The 22,500-nt window shown below is 49.2% G+C and overlaps 2 protein-coding genes across 2 annotated transcripts in view; one reads left to right on the top strand and one right to left on the bottom strand.

Moving 5' to 3' along the window:
• The window catches only part of cnga3a (cyclic nucleotide gated channel subunit alpha 3a), a 5,101-nt gene extending 1,754 nt beyond the window's left edge, over nt 1-3,347 (bottom strand). Inside the window, 8 exon segments of the mRNA XM_056414888.1 lie at nt 160-266; nt 343-444; nt 535-561; nt 563-677; nt 1,634-1,644; nt 2,386-2,544; nt 3,084-3,173; nt 3,247-3,347. Coding sequence (XP_056270863.1) covers nt 160-266; nt 343-444; nt 535-561; nt 563-677; nt 1,634-1,644; nt 2,386-2,544; nt 3,084-3,173; nt 3,247-3,347 — 712 coding nt within the window.
• An 11,625-nt stretch (nt 3,348-14,972) lies between these two features.
• tmem131 (transmembrane protein 131) overlaps nt 14,973-22,500 on the top strand; it is a 26,905-nt gene continuing 19,377 nt past the window's right edge. The window contains exons 1-5 of the mRNA XM_056413963.1: nt 14,973-15,239; nt 19,181-19,242; nt 19,828-19,865; nt 20,937-21,005; nt 21,836-21,956. Coding sequence (XP_056269938.1) covers nt 15,116-15,239; nt 19,181-19,242; nt 19,828-19,865; nt 20,937-21,005; nt 21,836-21,956 — 414 coding nt within the window. The 5' untranslated portion in view covers nt 14,973-15,115. The remainder of the gene's footprint in view (nt 15,240-19,180; nt 19,243-19,827; nt 19,866-20,936; nt 21,006-21,835; nt 21,957-22,500) is intronic.

The following is a 22,500-nucleotide window of genomic DNA, read 5'->3' on the forward strand; positions in this document are numbered from 1 at the left end:
TATGTTGCATTACTGGAGGTTGATCCGGTGTTTCTCTTATACTTCTTCAAGCATTTGAGCTTTTTCTGTGAAGCGTCACCGGTCCCAATGACTCAGACACATGTCCCGTTCATTCCTAATTCTATGGTGCACACATTTAAACTCTGTCTGGAACCCCACCTGTTCTCGACCTGACGAACGTGTCCGTGAAGTAGATGAAGTCGGTGGTGTAGTCCAGGAAGAGCCAGAGGTTGGTGTACTTATCCTGGAGCTCGTTGAAACAGGCTCTGGAAGACCAGCAGGACACGTTGAATAAAGAGAAAAGAGTTGAAGCTCGGTGGATGAAAATAAAGAGGAAAGTACCTGGTGACGATCATCATGAGGTTGTAGAACACCGGGCCTGCGATGACGGTCAGCCACTTGTAGTACTGGTCTGCGGCCGGATCCATAATCCAGATCTCTTTCCTGGAGACAACTCGGCGTGACTTTGAGTTGCTGCTCATGGTTCACCCAGCAAAGTCCCAGGAGACCTACTGCCTCTAATGGTGTACTTACGGGGGCTCCTCCTTCTTTTTATCTTTATCTTTTTTTATCATCCTTCTTCTCCTCCTTCTTCTCGTCCTTCTTGTCCTCGTATTTCTTCTCTTCCTCCTTTTTATCATCTTTTTTAATCTCCTCCTTTTTGTCCTCTTTTTTTGCTACAAACCACAAGTTTCGTTAAATGGTGGTGAAAAAAGGCCTACGAGGGCCTACCAGACTAGAGGAAGGGCAAAGGCCTACGAGGGCCTACCAGACTAGAGGAAGGGCAAAGGCCTACGAGGGCCAACCAGACTAGAGGAAGGGCAAAGGCCTACCAGACTAGAGGAAGGGCAAAGGCCTACGAGGGCCTACCAGACTAGAGGAAGGGCAAAGGCCTACAGACTAAGGAGGTAAGGAAGTAGAGGAGGAAGGAAGAGGTACGAGGTAGAGGAGAGGAGGAAGTAGAGGAGGTAAAGGAGGTAGAGGAAGTAGAGGAGGTAGAGGAAGAGGTAAAGGAAGTATAGGAAGTAAAGGAGGTAAAGGAAGTAGAGGAGGTAGAGGAGGTTGAGGAAGTAGAGGAGGGAGAGGAAGTAGAGGAGGTAGAGGAAGTAGAGGAAGTAGAGGAGGTAGAGGAGGTAGAGGAAGTAGAGGAGGTAAAGGAAGTAGAGGAGGTAGAGGTAAAGGAAGTAGAGGAGTTAAAGGAAGTAGAGGAGGTAGAGGAGGTAGAGGAGGTAGAGGAGGTAGAGGAAGTAGAGGAGGTAGAGGAAGTAGAGGAGGTAGAGGAAGTAGAGGAAGTAGAGGAGGTAGAGGAGGTAGAGGAGGTAGAGGAAGTAGAGGAGGTAGAGGAGGTAGAGGAAGTAGAGGAGGTAGAGGAGGTAGAGGAGGTAGAGGAAGTAGAGGAAGTAGAGGAGGTAGAGGAAGTAGAGGAGGTAGAGGACCTCTCGCTCTATTTGCTGCAGGTCTCATGTCTTGTTTAAAACGTGCTCCTCAGCACGAGGACTCGACTCATCGACTCTTCTGTCGTTCTGCTCTGTTTCACATGTCTGTGTTGCGGTTCTTCCTGTTGAACGTAGCTAGCGGCCAGAAGACGGAGAACCCTCAGTGGGAAGTGATGCATTCTTAACGCCAACATCACATCTCCGTCTCCTTGTCTTTCTGAATGTTGTCGCTGCAGCATCTTGAACAGTCATCCCATGTGATGGCCTCATGAGCCTCAGAGCCAGGCGACTGAGGGAGTCGAGTGTTCGCTCTGATTTGTTGCTTTGCTCTCCAGGTCGTGACCTCCAGAGACCTGTCTGGAGCCTGCTGGCAGCTCAGCGTTCCCTCATCGGTGTCGAGGGGGGAACCCTGAGCCACATTCTGTTCTCAGCTCTGAGCCCAGGAGGAGCTCCGGAGACGAGCTAGCTAACTAGCCAGCCGTCCCCTCCGGAGCTCCCGTTAGCTCCCGTTAGCTCCCGTTAGCTCTCTGGGCTTGCCAGCAGAGTGGGAGTCGGCTAATCCGGTCCCGTTGGTTAATGCTAACTCTCTTAAGCCATAGTAGCGGTCTCAGAGCGTGAGTGACTCGACATAGAAACTCATTCTGCCATTTTAGAAACAAACAAGCTCACAAAACGTGCTAGCCAGAGTTAGCGAATGTTTACAGGAAATTATTCTGCTTCCACAAAAACGTGTTTTACGTTTAGCAGACAAAGGTTTGACTTTACCAACAGAACAGAAACCTGGTGGTCGAGAGTTCAGGTTCTCATTCATTTGAAGTGGACTCGCGTGGTTAGCGGCTAACATGAGCAGCTGCTCCTCCACGATGACTTCAGCCCCTCAAAGCGGTTGTTGCTCATGGATGTCGACTGCTTGTCCCCGTGACCCTTGAACCCGCCGCGCCATACTCACTTCCTCTCGGGCGTCGGCCCGCCGTGGCCGCTCTCTCGCCCGGACGCGTCTTTGAGCTCCGGGCCTCTGAAGCGCTGGAGGAAGGAGTCGTGCCTCTCGGTGACGGGGTTCGCTCTGTGAGACGCCCGGTTCCACAGCATGAAGAAGAAGTCCGAGAGCCTGGAAGGTGAGCAGCAGGGAAGCAGAACAGAGTAACACCCGCCTGGTCTGGGCTGCACCAGAGGGCCCAGACGCTCTGAGACGTGTCCCTGCTGAGGCTCACCAGCCAGCGGAGGCTGACCCAAAGGTCTCCCCGCGGGGCGACATCATCGCGTTTAGCGCTCGTCTTCAGACACTTGGCTGCTGAAGTCAAAGGTCGTGCTTTTGGTTTCACACGAGCACTGGCCTGCTGGGTGTGGGGTTGACCCCCAACACACTGCCTGTGATTGGCTGGCAATCATTGGTTAGCTTCAGGCATGAATAGTGGGAAAGCCAATCAGAAGCCCCCAGCAGGTCGCTGCTGGTGTGAAACCAGAAGGCCTCTGGATGTATTGCTCAAGGACCCTCTGCCGTTACTCTCTCCCTAACGCAGCTCCAGACCTTTTCTGTGGTGCATCTACTAGATGTTGGATGAGTATGAAGTGCTCAGATATAGTTCCTCATATTGGACTGGAGCACGTTCCACCACTGGTATCCAAAGTGTGGCTCCAGGAGTTTACCTGGCCGGGGCCCCAGCTCCTCTGAAGGGGTCTCGTTGGGACTCTGAGGACGCCGCCGTCTCCGAGCCGTCTTCACCACGAGACGCCGCCCTGCGAGACACTTCCTGTCATTAGTGGTTCCGGTAGAGCGAGAGCACGCGGTGACGCGCGGCGCCGGTCGGACCTGCTGTCCCCGTTCTCCAGGACGTGGAGCTCGTCGTCCGGCCGGCTGGAGGATGCCCGCTGACCGGTGGAGAAGGAGTCCTCGCAGCCGACGCGTGCCATGATGGCGTCCGGCTCCGCTGGCTCTGAGGAACACGGAGAGACACCGTCAGCCGCCGCGTGGCGCTCACTGAACAACAGCTCCGTGGGGCTGAGGGGGCGCGGCCTAAAGATACGCTGAGTCCTTAACACGGGATCAGCTCCTTTTACAATCACCAAGCTCAGGCTGCTGCATGCGGCGGCTAAGTCCATTAGGTCAGCGCTTAGGAGGCAGGAGGCGAGTGGTCAAGGAGTCAGGGTTCATCTGGACTCTGAACTGAGGCTGCTTCATACGCCAGGCTGGTTCCCCTCTTGTCATACGGGGCAGCACTGGTGAGTTCTGGGGAACCCGGTGTCTGCTGGGAGAGATGATCTGTGATCTGTGATCTCAGCTCTCTAGTCTCTAGTCTCTGGTCTCTGGTCTCTAGTCTCTAGTCTCTGGTCTCTGGTCTCTAGTCTCTGGTCTCTGGTCTCTGGTCTCTGGTCTCTGGTCTCTAGTCTCTAGTCTCTGGTCTCTGGTCTCTGGTCTCTGGTCTCTAGTCTCTGGTCTCTGGTCTCTGGTCTCTAGTCTCTGGTCTCTGGTCTCTAGTCTCTGGTCTCTGGTCTCTGGTCTCTAGTCTCTGGTCTCTGGTCTCTGGTCTCTGGTCTCTAGTCTCTAGTCTCTGGTCTCTGGTCTCTAGTCTCTGGTCTCTGGTCTCTAGTCTCTGGTCTCTGGTCTCTAGTCTCTGGTCTCTGGTCTCTAGTCTCTGGTCTCTGGTCTCTGGTCTCTGGTCTCTGGTCTCTAGTCTCTAGTCTCTGGTCTCTGGTCTCTGGTCTCTGGTCTCTAGTCTCTGGTCTCTAGTCTCTGGTCTCTGGTCTATAGTCTCTGGTCTCTGGTCTCTGGTGGTTGTGACACGTGTAGATTAGTACTAATGCCGTGGAGTTAACCAATCAGATAACCTCGAGCCACGAGAACAAGCCCTGATGAAGATGAAGATGATGACAGTTTGGAGGCGAGAGATGATGTCATGTGATGTTTTTCTGTAAACGCACCCACTCACCACTCCATATCTATATAGATATAAATATATATATATCTATATATATTTATATATATATATATATGTACTTTATATTAAGATTCAGACAAAAAGCTGTCATGATGATTAACTTTAGGTTAAATATATAATATAGCGCGTAACATTAAAGTGATGACCTGAATCCATCAGAAGGTTCAGTTACAGCCTTTACCTCAAGGAATAGATTACAATAGATAACAGGTCCTTTGAATAGATTACAATAGATAACAGGTCCTTTGAATAGATCATAATAGATAACAGGTCCTTTCTCCATAATCTCCTTCAAACATCTTCCAGGCTGATCCATAACCTCCTGATTTATATGATAATAACCTGATTTATATAATAATAACCTGATTTATATATTAATAACCTGATTTATATGAGAAAAACCTGATTTATATAATAATAACCTGATTTATATGATAAAAACCTGATTTATATAATAATAACCTGATTTATATGATAAAAACCTGATTATATGATAATAACCTGATTAATATAATAACCTGATTTATATGATAATAACCTGATTTATATTATAATAACCTGATTTATATGATAAAAACCTGATTTATATAATAACCTGATTCATATGATAATAACCTGATTTATATAATAATAACCTGATTTATATGATAATAACCTGATTTATATAATAATAACCTGATTTATATAATAATAACCTGATTCATATAATAATAACCTGATTTATATGATGATAACCTGATTTATATGATAAAAACCTGATTTATATGATGATAACCTGATTTATATAATAATAACCTGATTTATATGATATAAACCTCCTGGTCCAGACCAGAGGAACTTACCTGAAGCCGCCTCACGCTGCCTGCTGCCCCCCCTCAGACCCCGTGGCCCCCCTCGGCCCCCCCGCGGTGTGGCTCCATCCTCTGAACTCAAACCTGATGCTTTATGATCCTTTTGTCCAAAATATCAGCGCCGGACGATTTAATGAGCAGCGGCTCTGAGACGAAAACCTGCTGAGAACGGATCAGCCAGGGGACGGGGCCAGGGGCGGGGCCAGGGGGCGGAGCCCTGCCATCATGGAGACCGGCATCACTGGAGGCCATAGTCCATCACTGGAGTCCATAGTCTATCACTAGAGTCCATCACTGTAGTCCATAGTCCATCACTGGAGTCCATAGTCCATCACTGTAGTCCATAGTCCATCACTGGAGTCCATCACTGTAGTCCATAGTCCATCACTGGAGTCCATAGTCCATCACTGGAGTCCATAGTCCATCACTGTAGTCCATAGTCCATCACTGTAGTCCATAGTCCATCACTGGAGTCCATCACTGTAGTCCATAGTCCATCACTGGAGTCCATAGTCCATCACTGTAGTCCATAGTCCATCACTGGAGTCCATAGTCCATCACTGGAGTCCATAGTCCATCACTGTAGTCCATAGTCCATCACTGGAGTCCATCACTGTAGTCCATAGTCCATCACTGGAGTCCATCACTGGAGTCCATAGTCCATCACTGGAGTCCATAGTCCATCACTGTAGTCCATAGTCCATCACTGTAGTCCATAGTCCATCACTGGAGTCCATAGTCCATCACTGTAGTCCATAGTCCATCACTGGAGTCCATCACTGGAGTCCATAGTCCATCACTGTAGTCCATAGTCCATCACTGTAGTCCATAGTCCATCACTGGAGTCCATAGTCCATCACTGTAGTCCATAGTCCATCACTGGAGTCCATCACTGGAGTCCATAGTCCATCACTGTAGTCCATAGTCCATCACTGTAGTCCATAGTCCATCACTGTAGTCCATAGTCCATCACTGGAGTCCATCACTGTAGTCCATAGTCCATCACTGTAGTCCATAGTCCCACTGACTTTTGAGTTTCATGCAGTGACCGTTACTCATCCGGTTCAACTTCACATTGTTGTTCTCTACCGTCCCCCTGGTTCTTTGGGAGATTTCTTGGAAGAGCTAGACGTCCTCCTATCGAACTTCTCGGAACACGGCCCCCCGCTCATCCTTCTGGGTGACTTTAACATCCAGACAGAGAAGTCATGTGATCTCTTACTCTTACTGTCTTCCTTTGACCTCTCACTCAGTCCCTCCCCTCCTACTCACAAAGCCGGCAACCACCTTGACTACATTTTCACAAGAAACTGCTCTACCTCTAACCTCACTGTAACTCCTCTCCATGTCTCTGACCACTTCTTCATCTCTTACTCTCTCTCGCTCTCTGGTACTGACAACCCACCCATATCTACAGACTCTGCACCTGTACGCCGCAACATTCGCACCCTCTGTCCCTCCTCTCTGGCCTCCTCTGTCACTCCTCTCTGGCCTCCTCTGTCCCTCCTCTCTGGCCTCCTCTGTCCCTCCTCCCTCCCATCTGCTCTCCCCTCAACTGACTGCTTCTCACTCATGCATCCTAACTCTGCCGCAGACACTCTCCTCTCTTCCCTGTCTTCATCTCTTGATTCTCTTTGTCCTTTTAAGACACGACCGGTTCGGAAATCCTCTCCGGCTCCGTGGTTGTCGGACTCGGTGCGCGCCGAGAAAGCCACCCTGCGAGCGACGGAAAGAAAATGGCGCAAATCGAATCAAGCGGAAGACTTGCTCTTCTATCAATCTCTCCTCTCCTCCTTCTCTTCCTCTATCTCTGCAGCCAAAAGCTCGTTCTACCTGACCAACATTCAGTCTTCCTTCTCTAACCCCAAAAAACTCTTCTCTATCTTTTCCAACCTCCTTGATCCCCCCTGTCCCCCTCCTCCTTCCACCCTTTTGCCGAGCGACTTTGTCGACTACTTTACAAACAAGATGGACGACATCCGCTCCTCCTTTACAAATCCATCTTCTATCACCTCACCAACACTAACTTCTTCATCCCCCTCTCTTTCCTCTTTCACCCCCTTGTCTCCCAATCAAGTTCTTAGCTTGGTGACCTCCGCCCGACCGACCACCTGCGCCCTTGACCCCGTCCCGTCTCCCATTCTCCAGGCTATTGCTCCTGACCTTCTGACCTTTCTCACCCATCTTATTAACAGCTCCCTCTCAACTGGCTGTTTCCCTAACTCTCTGAAGGAGGCGAGAGTCAACCCTCTCCTGAAGAAACCCACGCTCGACCCGTCTGAAGTCAGCAACTACAGACCGGTCTCTCTTCTTCCTTTTCTCTCCAAAACTCTGGAGTGAGCTCTCTTGAGCCAAGTGTCCTCCTATCTCCACAGTAACAGCCTTCTTGACCCTCACCAGTCTGGATTCAAGGCCGGCCACTCGACAGAGACTGCCCTCCTTGCTGTCTCTGAGCAGCTTCACTCTGCTAGAGCATCCTCTCTCCTCTGTCCTTATCCTTCACTCTGCTAGAGCAGCCTCTCTCTCCTCTGTCCTTATCCTTCTCGACCTTTCTGCAGCATTTGACACCGTGAACCACCAGATCCTGATCTCTTCTCTTCAGGACCTGGGGATCTCAGGCACTGCACTCGCTCTTTTCTCTTCCTACCTTAAAGACCGCACCTACCGGGTAACTTGGAGAGGATCTGTGTCTGATCCTTGTCCTCTCACTACTGGGGTTCCTCAAGGCTCCGTCCTGGGTCCCCTCCTCTTCTCTCTGTACACAAATTCTCTCGGCTCTGTCATTCGTTCGCATGGCTTCTCCTACCATAGCTATGCTGACGACACCCAACTGATCTTCTCGTTTCCACCGTCCGAAACACAGGTGGCGGCACGAATCTCTGCCTGTCTGACTGACATCTCTCAGTGGATGTCTGCTCACCATCTGAAAATCAACCCTGACAAGACCGAGCTACTATTCCTTCCAGGGAAAGGCTCCCCACCCACGACCTGACTATCACCTTCAACAGCTCTGTGTTGGCCCCTACCCTGACTGCCAGGAACCTCGGGTGACACTCGACAGTCAACTCTCCTGACGGCCAACATCGCTGCGACGACGCTTCCTGTAGGTACATGCTGCACAACATCAGGAGAATACGTCCTCTTCTTACTCAGAAGGCGACAGGTTCTGATCCAGGCTCTGGTCATTTCACGCCTTGACTACTGCAACTCCCTCCTGGCTGGTCTACCCGCTAAGGCCATCCGACCTCTGCAGCTCATCCAGAATGCAGCAGCTCGACTGGTCTTCAGCCTCCCGAAATTCACCCACACCACTCCGCTCCTCCGCTCTCTCCACTGGTTACCGGTGGCTGCTCGTATCCGCTTCAAAACACTGGTCCTGGCGTACCGTGCTCTAGACGGATCGGGCCCCGTCTACATCCGGGATATGGTCACACCGTACACCCCGGCACGTTCGCTCCGCTCTGCAACAGCCAATCGACTTGTGACTACTGCACCTCGAGCTAATCACTCTACATCCAGACTGTTTGCTGTCCTGGCTCCTCAGTGGTGGAACGAGCTCCCCACTGACATCAGGACAGCAGAAAGTCTCTACATCTTCCGTCGGAGACTGAAAACACACCTTTTCCGACTATATCTGGATTAAAACACAGATTAGCACTTCAGTGGCTCTTAAATAGCACTTACTTATGGTACTTTTGTAGTTCGACTATGTTGAGGAAATGTTACTTCCTGTATTCTTGTTGTTCTTAGTTTGTACTCTAGGTTGAAATGCACTTATTGTAAGTCGCTTTGGATAAAAGCGTCTGCTAAATGACATGTAATGTAATGTAATCACTGGAGTCCATAGTCCATCACTGGAGTCCATAGTCCATGACTGTAGTCCATAGTCCATCACTGGAGTCCATCACTGTAGTCCATAGTCCATCACTGTAGTCCATAGTCCATCACTGGAGTCCATAGTCCATCAATGGAGTCCATAGTCCATCACTGTAGTCCATAGTCCATCACTGTAGTCCATAGTCCATCACTGGAGTCCATCACTGTAGTCCATAGTCCATCACTGTAGTTCATAGTCCATCACTGGAGTCCATAGTCCATCACTGGAGTCCATCACTGTAGTCCATAGTCCATCACTGTAGTCCATAGTCCATCACTGGAGTCCATAGTCCATCACTGGAGTCCATAGTCCATCACTGTAGTCCATAGTCCATCACTGGAGTCCATAGTCCATCACTGTAGTCCATAGTCCATCACTGTAGTCCATAGTCCATCACTGGAGTCCATCACTGTAGTCCATAGTCCATCACTGGAGTCCATAGTCCATCACTGTAGTCCATAGTCCATCACTGGAGTCCATAGTCCATCACTGTAGTCCATAGTCCATCACTGTAGTCCATAGTCAATCACTGGAGTCCATTCCTGTAGTCCATCCCTGTAGTCCATCATTAGATCATCAAAGGGACTTAAATATGTCAACAACATGAAACAAGAACTTTGACCTTCAACTTTGTTCTGGAGATAGAGGTCACATGTTCTGGAGATAGAGGTCACATGTTCTCATTTGCATATTCAAACATCACAGTTCAGAAAACTTGTGATACCAAATATCATTTAGATAAATCCTGATGTGAGTTATGAAGCTTCGTGTTCAGAATGATGTGAGTAGACTTTGTGATTGTGATTATTGCAGTCTAAGAGAAGCCCCTCCCCCTCCTACACCCCCCCCCCCACCAATCATCTGAAGGCATAAATTGAAAACATAAATCCTTCAGTGATACTCGGAGCTGCAGCTCTAATCCAGATTAACCCGAGAGATCCTGGTTCAGCCTCAAGGCCCGAAGAGCTCCGTGGCCATGGTTACCCCTCAGAGACAACAAGACAACATGTCAACATGACTACATGACAACATGACAACAACATGACTACATGACAACAACATGAACACATGTCAACAAGACAACAACATGAACACACATCAACAAGACAACATGACAACATGACAACAACATGAACACATGTCAACACGTCAACAAGACAACAACATGAACACATGTCAACACGTCAACAAGACAACAAGACAACATGCCAACAAGACAACATGTCAACATGACAACAACATGAACACATGTCAACACGTCAACAAGACAACAACATGAACACATGTCAACACGTCAACAAGACAACAAGTCAACATGACAACAAGAGAACATGTCAACAAGACAACACGTCAACATGACAAGACAACACATCAACACGACAACACGACATGTCAGGGTTCAGGGTTCAGATCCATTCATAGAACCCTGGATGCAGAGAGGCCGTGGCCTAAGAGCCTGACCCTGAACACACCACGGCTAACGGACTTGTTTCTCTCTCTGGAGCACCAATCACTCTCCTGCTGGAGCCTCGAGCTTTAGAGATCTCTCAAAGCCTCTTGAGCTCTGGGCCAGAAGGCGCCGGGTAATTACTGCGTCTAAAGCCGGGCCGTCAATCACCGCTCCTTCAACCCTCAGCCGAGTTTGCAGCTGGACGCTCCTCCTCAGGGCTGAGCTGGGAGGAGGAGGAGGAGGAGGGGGAGGGAAATCTCGGCTTCTCTGGCTCCCAGTTCATTTTACTGGTTGCTGGTAAAGCACGTCTTGCTTTGGCCCAATGAGGGTATTTTTGGTATCTTTATTTAGAATTTATTTTCTTATTATATTTATTTAATTACGTATTAATCTTTTTAATATTTCTTTATTTTGAATTTTTTATTTATATATATAATCATAATTTGTGTATAAATATATATATATATATTTTTTGACCTGTTTTTATTTTATATAGATCATGTTGTGATGTAGCATGTAGCATCTAGCATGTAACATGGACGCTTGAACCTCGTCATCGTTTTAATCCAAATATAGAGGATGTATCCCCGCGTTGCCACGACAACCACAATCACAAACTGCAGACGAACCTCTAAGTGTGTGTCTGCAATCAGTTTACTCCACTCACAGAGTGTGTGTGTGTGTCCATGACACAGTAAAAGAGATAGATAAAGATATGAATGTACATACGTGTAACACACAGAACATACATGTCGTACAGGGGAAGTGTTTCCATGACAACAACATAACAATCAGCTCTGATAAATCCGGACTTCAAAGCGTCAAAGAGTTCTTCATCACTCAAAACTCCCACAGACCATGAAGTGTCTCTTGTTGTGTCAAATGAAAAAGTGCTACACGTCCGCCCCCTGCAGGAGACTGGAGGTACTGCACCTGCTGCTTCATCGGTACTGGTTCAACGATGAACTATGTGACTATAGACCTGAACCAGGTCTAACTCTAGACCTGAACCATGCCTAACTATAGACCTGAACCAGGTCTAACTCTAGACCTGAACCAGGCCTAACTATAGACCGGAACCAGGCCTAACTATAGACCTGAACCAGGCCTAACTATAGACCTGAACCAGGTCTAACTCTAGACCTGAACCAGGCCTAACTATAGACCGGAACCAGGCCTAACTAGACCTGAACCAGGCCTAACTATAGACCTGAACCAGGTCTAACTCTAGACCTGAACCAGGTCTAACTCTAGACCTGAACCAGGCCTAACTATAGACCGGAACCAGGCCTAACTATAGACCTGAACCAGGTCTAACTCTAGACCTGAACCATGCCTAACTATAGACCTGAACCAGGCCTAACTCTAGACCTGAACCAGGCCTAACTATAGACCTGAACCAGGTCTAACTATAGACCTGAACCAGGCCTAACTCGAGACCTGAACCAGGTCTAACTCTAGACCTGAACCAGGCCTAACTCTAGACCTGAACCAGGCCTAACTATCTGACCTGAACCAGGCCTAACTATAGACCTGAACCAGGCCTAACTATAGACCTGAACCAGGCCTAACTCGAGACCTGAACCAGGTCTAACTCTAGACCTGAACCAGGCCTAACTATAGACCTGAACCAGGCCTAACTATAGACCTGAACCAGGCCTAACTCTAGACCTGAACCAGGCCTAACTCTAGACCTGAACCAGGCCTAACTCTAGACCTGAACCAGGCCTAACTCTAGACCTGAACCAGGCCTAACTATAGACCTGAGCCCTTCCATTTCTTTGAGACTCTATGATACCAGTCTACAGTCCCTGGGCTTGAGGAGGATCAGGTTTATGGTGTTCTTTAGGATCCTGGTATCTTCGCTTATCACCGTCTTTACTGCTGTCACCCTCCATCAACTCAGCGACGACCCTCGTCATCCTGGAGAGAGCCGTCAACAGGCTGTTTAAAAAGCAGAACCCCCGCAAAGCAGCGGGCCCGGACTCCGTCTCCCCCTCCACCCTGAAGCACTGTGCTGACCAGCTGTCTCCGGTGTTCACCGACATCTTCAACACCTCCCTGGAGACATGCCACGTTCCAGCCTGCTTCAAGGCCTCCACCATCATCCCCGTCCCCAAAAACCCAAGATCACAGGACTCAATGACTACAGGCCCGTCGCCTGACCTCTGTGGTCATGAAGTCCTTTGAACGCTTGGTCCTGTCACACCTCAAGACCATCACCGACCCACTCCTGGACCCCTGCAGTTCGCCTACAGAGCCAACAGGTCTGCAGACGACACAGTCAACATGGCCCTTCACTACATCCTCCAGCATCTGGACTCCCCAGGAACCTACCCCAGCATCCTGTTTGTGGACTTCAGCTCTGCTTTCAATGCAATCATCCGTCCCTGCTGCAGGACAAGCTCTCCCAGCTGCACGTGCCGACTCCACCTGCAGGTGGATCACAGACTTCCTGACCGACAGGAAGCAGCACGTGAGGCTGGGGAAACACGTCTCAGGCTCCCGGACCACCAGGTTCCCCCCAAGGCTGTGTTCTCTCCCTCTGCTGTTCTCCTGTACACCAACAGCTGCACCTCCAGTCACCAGTCCGTCAAGCTCCTAAAGTTCATGGATGACACCACCCTCATTGGGCTCATCTCTGGTGTGGAGACAGACCGCCTACAGGTGGGAGACTGACCACCTGGTGACCTGGTGCAGCCAGAACAACCTGGAGCTCAACACTCTAAAGACAGTGGAGATGGTTGTGGATTTCAGGAGGAATGCAGCCCCACCCGCCTCTCATCCTGTGTGACTCCCCCGACGCTGTGGAGTCCTTCCTTCCTGGGCTCCATCATCACCCAGGACCTCAAGTGGGAGCTGAACATCGGCTCCATCACCAAGAAGGCCCAGCAGAGGATGTTCTTCCTGAGGCAGCTGAGGAAATTCAACCTGCCAGGAGAATGATGGTACAATTCTACGGCCATCGTTGAGTCCATCATCTGCTCCTCCATCACCGTCTGGCACCCTGCAGCCACAGCCAAAGACAAGTGCAGCTGCAGAGCATCATCCGCTCGGCCGAGAGGGTTATCGGTTGCAATCTGCCTTCCTCCAGGTCCTGTTCACTTCCAGGTCACTGAAGCGGGCCAGAAAGATTGTCGCTGACCCTCCCACCTGGACACTCCTGTTGAGTCCCTCCCTCGGGAGGAGGCTGCGATCCATCATGACAAAGACCACCCGCCACACCAAAAGTTTTTTCCGTCGGCAGTCGGGCTCATCAATGGAACCGGACTGACTGACTGTCACCCCAGGACTACCACCTCTTCTTCCACCTTCCTCTCTCCTCCTTCTTCCGCCTCCTTCCTCCTCCTCCTCCCTCTTCCTCCCACCTCCTCCCTCCTCCTTCTTCTTCCCTCCTCCACACACACGTCACTTTAACATGCACTTTAACTTGAGGCCTCCTCCACACACATGCCACTTTATTTGCATGCACTTTAACTTAAACACACGCCACATACACTTTTAACTAAAACACACCACTTGAAGCACACACCCAAACACTTTCACATTATTTGTTGTCTTTCTGTCGTGTTGATTGTTGTTTGTTTGTCATGTCCAAATGTTGCACCTTCCACCAAAAAAAATTCCTCGTTTGTGTAAACATTCCTGGCAATAAAACTGTTTCTGATTCTGATTCTGATTCTGATTCAACCATCAACCATTAACCTGCATCGGCTCCAGACCCTGAATAGGATAAGCGGTTTGGATTATGGGATGGAAGGCCCAGTCTTCACTCTCACAGACTCACAGACCTTGAAGTCCGTGAGGTTTGAGTTCTGCGACGTCGGACATGCGGTCACCGATGGAAGCGTGGAGATGGAACATGAAAAGGTAAACAAAGAGGACCATGTGTGTCCATTGTGGTCAATTACATTTACACTACAACATTAAGGATTAAAGATTGACCAGAACAACACATGAAAGAAGATATTTATTCATTCATCAAACATTTCATGATAAAGCCTCTCACACTCAACCACTTAGCAGGTGACACCAGTGAGTCCCTGAGGGTTCAGGTCTTAAGGCCTTAGGGGGTCACTGGCACTGGACCAAATTCATTATCCTCTGACCTTTAGATTGTCCTTCGGTTTCCAGGACAACCACTCACTTCCGGTCAGTGTCTGCGTTAACTAACATTGTAACCGGAAGTACATAGGGGTATCGTATTAGAGTGTTTATCATTAAAAAGACAAAGACAGCATACGGTAATTTGATTATTACTTTCATTGTTTGAGTATTACTGTATTTATTTAATTATAACTTTATTTATTTGTTTACAACTTTATTTATTTGATTATAACTTTATTTTCTCTAGTAACGTAAGTTAAGGGCCGTTTCGCGATCGCTCGACGCGTCTTCCGGTGCGGCAGGTGGCGGTACCCGCGCTAAAGCCACCGACCTCCCCCCGGCGCGGAACCAAACAGCAGCAGCAGCGAGAGGCCCGGCGGCGTCAGTTCGCTGCTCGGCTCTGATCCACGGAGGCAGCGGAGCTCACACGACCGAGCCCCGACACACACAGCGACGGCATGGAGAGCCACGAGAGGGCCCCGGGCCCCCGCCCCCGGGACGCCGGAGCCAGATCCCCGTGGAGCGGATTATTGAGGGTGTTATTTATTGCTTTTATTCACTCGACGCGGGCCAATAAACAAGGTTTGTAACTTGCTGTCGTCGTTAGCAGCGCTAACTTCCGGGACGCGCTCCTCCCGTCTCAGTGCGGGCCGAGGTGTCACCGCGAACTCGGCCCGGTACCGTGTAAACACCCTGGTACTGACAACGGGAGATATTTATCTCTGCCGTGTACGAGGTGTCAGTCGGTCGGGTTGGTGGTGGTCTACCTCCCGTCAGTGTGTGGCCTGTAACGGAACCGGGACCGAGAGCTCCGTGTGTAGCTTGTTGTGGTCCGGTCCTTATAAGGGTTAGGGCTCCGGGCGGGCTGGGGCCCTTCATGAGGGGGTTAGGGTCCTTCATGAGGGGGTTGGGGCCCTTCATGAGGGGGTTAGGGTCCTTCATGAGGGGTGAGGGTCCTTCATGAGGGGTTGGGGTCCTTCATGAGGGGTTAGGGTCCTTCATGAGGGGTTGGGCCCTTCATGATGAGGGGTTGGGGTCCTTCATGAGGGGCTGGGTCCTTCATGAGGGGTTAGGGTCCTTCATGAGGGGTTGGGGTCCTTCATGAGGGGGCTGGGGCCCTTCATGAGGGGGTTAGGGTCCTTCATGAGGGGTTAGGGGTTGGGGTCCTTCATGAGGCTGGGGTCCTTCATGAGGGGTTAGGTCCTTCATGAGGGGTTAGGGTCCTTCATGAGGGGCTGGGCCCTTCAGGAGGGGTTTGGGGTCCTTCATGAGGGGTTAGGTCCTTCATGAGGGGTTAGGGTCCTTCATGAGGGGGCTGGGGCCCTTCATGAGGGGGTTAGGGTCCTTCATGAGGGGGTTGGGGTCCTTCATGAGGGGGCTGGGGTCCTTCATGAGGGGGTTAGGGTCCTTCATGAGGGGTTAGGGTCCTTCATGAGGGGTTAGGGTCCTTCATGAGGGGCTGGGGCCTTCATGAGGGGTTGGGGTCCTTCATGAGGGGGTTGGGGTCCTTCATGAGGGGGCTGGGGTCCTTCATGAGGGGGTTGGGGTCCTTCATGAGGGGGCTGGGGCCCTTCATGAGGGGGCTGGGGCCCTTCATGAGGGGCTAGGGTCCTTCATGAGGGGGTTAGGGCTGGGGCCCTTCATGAGGGGGTTAGGGTCCTTCATGAGGGGGTTGGGGTCCTTCATGAGGGGGCTGGGGCCCTTCATGAGGGGGTTAGGGTCCTTCATGAGGGGTTAGGGTCCTTCATGAGGGGGTTAGGGTCCTTCATGAGGGGGCTGGGGCCCTTCATGAGGGGGTTAGGGTCCTTCATGAGGGGTTAGGGCCCTTCATGAGGGGGTTAGGGTCCTTCATGAGGGGGCTGGGGCCCTTCATGAGGGGGTTAGGGTCCTTCATGAGGGGGTTGGGGCCCTTCATGACGGGGTTAGGGTCCTTCATGAGGGGGCTAGGGTCCTTCATGAGGGGGCTGGGGCCCTTCATGAGGGGGTTAGGGTCCTTCATGAGGGGGCTAGGGTCCTTCATGAGGGGTTAGGGTCCTTCATGAGGGGGCTAGGGTCCTTCATGAGGGGGCTAGGGTCCTTCATGAGGGGGCTAGGGTCCTTCATGAGGGGGCTGGGGCCCTTCATGAGGGGTTAGGGCCCTTCATGAGGGGGCTAGGGTCCTTCATGAGGGGGCTGGGGCCCTTCATGAGGGGTTAGGGTCCTTCATGAGGGGGTTAGGGTCCTTCATGAGGGGTTAGGGCCCTTCATGAGGGGGCTAGGGTCCTTCATGAGGGGGCTGGGGCCCTTCATGAGGGGTTAGGGTCCTTCATGAGGGGGCTGGGGCCCTTCATGAGGGGGTTAGGGTCCTTCATGAGTTGGCTGGGGTCCTTCATGAGGGGTTAGGGTCCTTCATGAGGGGTTAGGGTCCTTCATGAGGGGGCTAGGGTCCTTCATGAGGGGGCTGGGGTCCTTCATGAGGGGCTAGGGTCCTTCATGAGGGTTTGGGGTCCTTCATGAGGGGGATGGGGTCCTTCATGAGGGGTTAGGGCCCTTCATGAGGGTTTAGGGTCCTTCATGAGGGTTTAGGGTCCTTCATGAGGGGTTAGGGTCCTTCATGAGGGGGCTAGGGTCCTTCATGAGGGTTTAGGGTCCTTCATGAGGGGTTAGGGTCCTTCATGAGGGGGCTGGGGCCCTTCATGAGGGGGCTGGGGTCCTCCATGAGGGGTTGGGGTCCTTCATGAGGTTCATGAGGGGTTAGGGTCCTTCATGAGGGGTTAGGGTCCTTCATGAGGGGTTAGGGTCCTTCATGAGGGGGCTGGGGTCCTTCATGAGGGGTTAGGGTCCTTCATGAGGGGGCTAGGGTCCTTCATGAGGGGGATGGGGTCCTTCATGAGGGGGCTGGGGTCCTTCATGAGGGGGTTAGGGTCCTTCATGAGGGGGTTAGGGTCCTTCATGAGGGGTTAGGGTCCTTCATGAGGGGGTTAGGGTCCTTCATGAGGGGGCTGGGGTCCTTCATGAGGGGTTAGGGTCCTTCATGAGGGGTTAGGGTCCTTCATGAGGGTTGGGGTCCTTCATGAGGGGGCTGGGGTCCTTCATGAGGGGTTAGGGTCCTTCATGAGGGGGATGGGGTCCTTCATGAGGGGTTAGGGTCCTTCATAAGGGGGTTAGGGTCCTTCATGAGGGGTTAGGGTCCTTCATGAGGGGGATGGGGTCCTTCATGAGGGGGCTGGGGCCCTTCATGAGGGGGCTGGGGTCCTTCATGAGGGGTTAGGGTCCTTCATAAGGGGGTTAGGGTCCTTCATGAGGTTCATGAGGGGTTAGGGTCCTTCATGAGGGGTTAGGGTCCTTCATAAGGGGGTTAGGGTCCTTCATGAGGGGGTTAGGGTCCTTCATGAGGGGGCTGGGGTCCTTCATGAGGGTTGGGGTCCTTCATGAGGGGGCTGGGGTCCTTCATGAGGGGTTAGGGTCCTTCATGAGGGGTTAGGGTCCTTCATGAGGGGGCTAGGGTCCTTCATGAGGGGGCTTGGGTCCTTCATGAGGGGGTTAGGGTCCTTCATGAGGGGGCTAGGGCTCTGGTCTCTAGTCTCTGGTCTCTAGTCTCTGGTCTCTGGTCTCTGGTCTCTAGTCTCTGGTCTCTGGTCTCTAGTCTCTAGTCTCTAGTCTCTAGTCTCTGGTCTCTGGTCTCTAGTCTCTGGTCTAGTCTCTGGTCTCTAGTCTCTGGTCTCTAGTCCATGGTCTAGTCTCTGGTCTCTGGTCTCTGGTCTCTGGTCTCTGGTCTCTAGTCTCTGGTCTCTGGTCTCTGGTCTCTGGTCTCTGGTCTCTAGTCTCTGGTCTCTGGTCTCTGGTCTCTGGTCTCTGGTCTCTGGTCTCTGGTCTCCTGGTCCCTGGTCTCTGGTCTCTGGTCTCTGGTCTCTAGTCTCTAGTCTCTGGTCTCTGGTCTCTGGTCTCTGGTCTCTGGTCTCTGGTCTCTATTCTCTGGTCTCTAGTCTCTGTTCTGGTCTCTGGTCTCTAGTCTCTGGTCTCTGGTCTCTGGTCTCTGGTCTCTGGTCTCTGGTCTCTGGTCTCTAGTCTCTGGTCTCTAGTCTCTGGTCTCTGGTCTCTGGTCTCTAGTCTCTGGTCTCTGGTCTCTGGTCTCTGGTCTCTAGTCTCTGGTCTCTGGTCTCTAGTCTCTGGTCTCTGGTCTCTGGTCTCTGGTCTCTGGTCTCTGGTCTCCTCCAGCAGCTCAGAGTTCCTCTCTTAAATACAACTAGAGCAACAGAACGGCCGGATGAGGATGTCAAACAGGGCCTTGAACGCATCATGGCGGTGTTCAGCCGCTGGCCCGGGGGAACCGGGAGTCCTCCTGCTGGAGACCAGTCCACGTGGACCACCTGGTCCAGGTAGACCACGTGGACCACCTGGTCCAGGTGGCGGCGCTCGGAGGGTTAAACCGGCTCAGAGTCAAACTGCCGTGTTGTGATGCAAATGATGGATATTCAAACCGTCAGCAATGAAGAAGATGGTGATGATGATGAAGATGATGATGCTCTTCCTCTTCCTCACAGCATTCATCCAGTCGGACACAATTCTAGAAGTTTTACATTTTGGTGACGGGAGCCTCCTGCAGGTAAAGATACAGGTGATATAATGCAGATAAATATGATGTTTATATACACATAGTGTATATGTATACATATTATATATATATTATATATAATTACATATCAATATATATAAATAATATATAATAAATATTATATATAATAAATATATAATTACATATCAATATATATATATATATATATAATGTATAAATATTATATATATCATAAATATTTAATACATATATATAATAGATATATATTTACATATCAATATTGTATATATATGAATAATATATATATAATAAATATTCTATATAATAAATTTATAATTACATATCAATATTGTATATAAAACATATTATATATAATTACATATCAATATTGTATACATATACAAATTTTATATATATAATAAATATTATATATAATAAAAATATAATTACATATCAATTTTGTATATATATGTTATGTATAAATATATGTATAATTATTATATATAATAAGTATTTATATATATGGCAATAATAAGGCCTTTTATTGAGCAGTGAGCCACCTCTTAATGATGTCATGTATAGTTGCATCACTTCTCTTTTCTCTTCTTTTTGCAGGCAGAGTCCGACATTGATTTTAGTTTATATCAACAAAGGTGAGTTTAAGCTCCTCCCCCTTTATCAGCCAGAGCACCTGCATGTCTGAGTAGGCTATGAGCGTAGTGAGGACTGTGTGTCTGGTCATGTGACCAGCCTGTAGTGTCATGGTGTCTGGTCATGTGACCAGCCTGTCTGGTCATGTGACCAGCATGTAGCGTCATGGCGTCTGGTCATGTGACCAGCAGAGCGCCATCACTCACATATTAATCATGACCGTGACGCTCAGGAAGAAACTTTGTTGAGTAATAAAGGTCAAGAGAGAGGAATCTAGGGCCACTACCTGACCTCCTGACCCCAACTACCTGTGTGTGTGTATATATATATATTGATATATCATATATACATGTTCTTACATGTATATATTTATATAAATAATTATATTTATATAAATAATTATATTTCTATATTTTATATATATATATATATTGATATATCATTTTATATATATACATGTTCTTACATGTATATTTATATAAATAATTATATTTCTATAAATATATATATTGATATATAATTAAATATATATATATATACATGTTCTTACATGTATATTTTTATATATATATAAATCCATATATATCTCCACCTGTGAGATGTAGTCCAGTATAAAGTACACATGTACCTGTGAGTACTCCAGGTGTGAACTAGGCGGTGCACTTGGCTCCTCACCAGAGTGTTTAGTATTAATGATGACGAGTTGAGGCCACGCCCCCTTCAGCGAGGAAGAGGAGCAGCATGGCGGCTCTCGATACTCCGTTGTGTAGAAACACCTCCAACAGGTAAGGTGAGTTCTGAGCTGAGGCTCCAGATCAGAGTGAGAGCAGACCTGTAGCTGTATGTAGACCGGTACAGGTGCATGTATACACGTATACACACACACACACACACGTATACATACCTGCACCTGTACAGGTGTGTATACGTGTGTGTGTGGAGCCGACATGGATTCCCTGTCCCCGTGAGGTCGGGGCCTCGTCGATTGAGATGTCCTCCGACATGGACAGATGCGTGTCTCTGTTGTTGTTGTTGTTGTTGTTGTGGTGGTCTCACGCTGCCGTCTCACGCAGCGCGGCGCCGCATCGAGGGAACTGCCGCCCGATACGCTTCGAGCCGCCGATGCTGGACTTCCACGAGCAGTGAGTAGAGTTCAGAGCCCTGGACCCCGTCAGCTCCTAGATATGCACACACACACACACACACACACACAACACAACAGACACACACACAACAGACAGACACACACACACATGTGTGTATATACAGGACTGTCTCAGAAAATTAGAATATTGTGATAAAGTTCTTTATTTTCTGTAATGCAATTAAAAAAACAAATGTCATGCATTCTGGATTCATTACAAATCAACTGAAATATTGCAAGCCTTTTATTCTTTTAATATTGCTGATTATGGCTTACAGCTTAAGAAAACTCAAATATCCTATTTCTAAATATTAGAATATCATGAAAAAGTATACTAGTAGGGTATTAAACAAATCACTTGAATCGTCTAATTAACTCGAAACACCTGGAAACACATTTTCAAATGTTTGATTTTGTTTTGCTGTTATAAATCTTTTTTTTACTTGGTCTGAGGAAATATTCAAATTTTATGAGATAGGATTTTAGAGTTTTCTTAAGCTGTAAGCCATAATCAGCAATATTAAAAGAATAAAAGGCTTGCAATATTTCAGTTGATTTGTAATGAATCCAGAATGCATGACATTTTTGTTTTTTTAATTGCATTACAGAAAATAAAGAACTTTATCACAATATTCTAATTTTCTGAGACAGTCCTGTATATTATTTCAACCCCTGGAGGAAACCCTGTTACCTCCACCTGTCTCAGTGCTTTGCATGTGTTGTTGTGGTCTCGCTCTCACACAAGGTCCTCTCCCTCTTTTTCCTTCTCTTCCTCCTCCTCCTTCTCTTCCTCTTCTTCCTTCTCTTCCTCCTCCTCCTCTTCCTCAGACCCGTGGGGATGCCCAAGATGGAAAAAGTTTATTTACATAATCCGAGCTCAGAAGAAATTAGCTTGATATCGATATCAGCAACAACAGCACATTTTCATGCCTCCTTTTTCCAGAATAGGGTAAGTACCCTGAACGCCTCGTTTGTTTGTGTTGTTGTTGTGGTGAAGTCACGTGACTCCCATGCTCCATTCTGTAACGAGTGTCAGAGGAAAGGCTGATGATGCTCATGTCCCTGAAGGCGCCGTAAGGTGCTCTGACTAGTGTGTTCCTCAGGTGAAGCACATAAATCCTGTTTTCCTTACTGCACCTGAAGACTCTCAGGAGAAACCGGTTCTGTGGCTTTAAGCTGCGGCGCCGCATTCACCGGCTTGAGTTCCTTATGACATCAGATAAGAGCCACAGGGCGTCAGCATGCAGGTCAATGTGCACATTGACTCAAAGACTCAGACTCAAAGACTCAGGCTGCAGCGTCATGCAGACCTGATGGTGGTCACAGTGCATGTTCACCCTGAACCAAGAGCTCCACGCAGCACTTGAATGCATCTCCTCGTCCCGCTGCACAGGAAGTGGGTCCTCTGCTTCCTGCTGGTCTGAAGAACCCGGTCCAGGTCTGAAGGACCCGGTTCAGGTCCGCCTAGTGAACCGGACTAAAGGTCCTCCTGT

This window comes from Pseudoliparis swirei, chromosome 5, assembly GCF_029220125.1.
Source record: "Pseudoliparis swirei isolate HS2019 ecotype Mariana Trench chromosome 5, NWPU_hadal_v1, whole genome shotgun sequence".
Classification (NCBI taxonomy): Eukaryota; Metazoa; Chordata; class Actinopteri; order Perciformes; family Liparidae; genus Pseudoliparis; species Pseudoliparis swirei.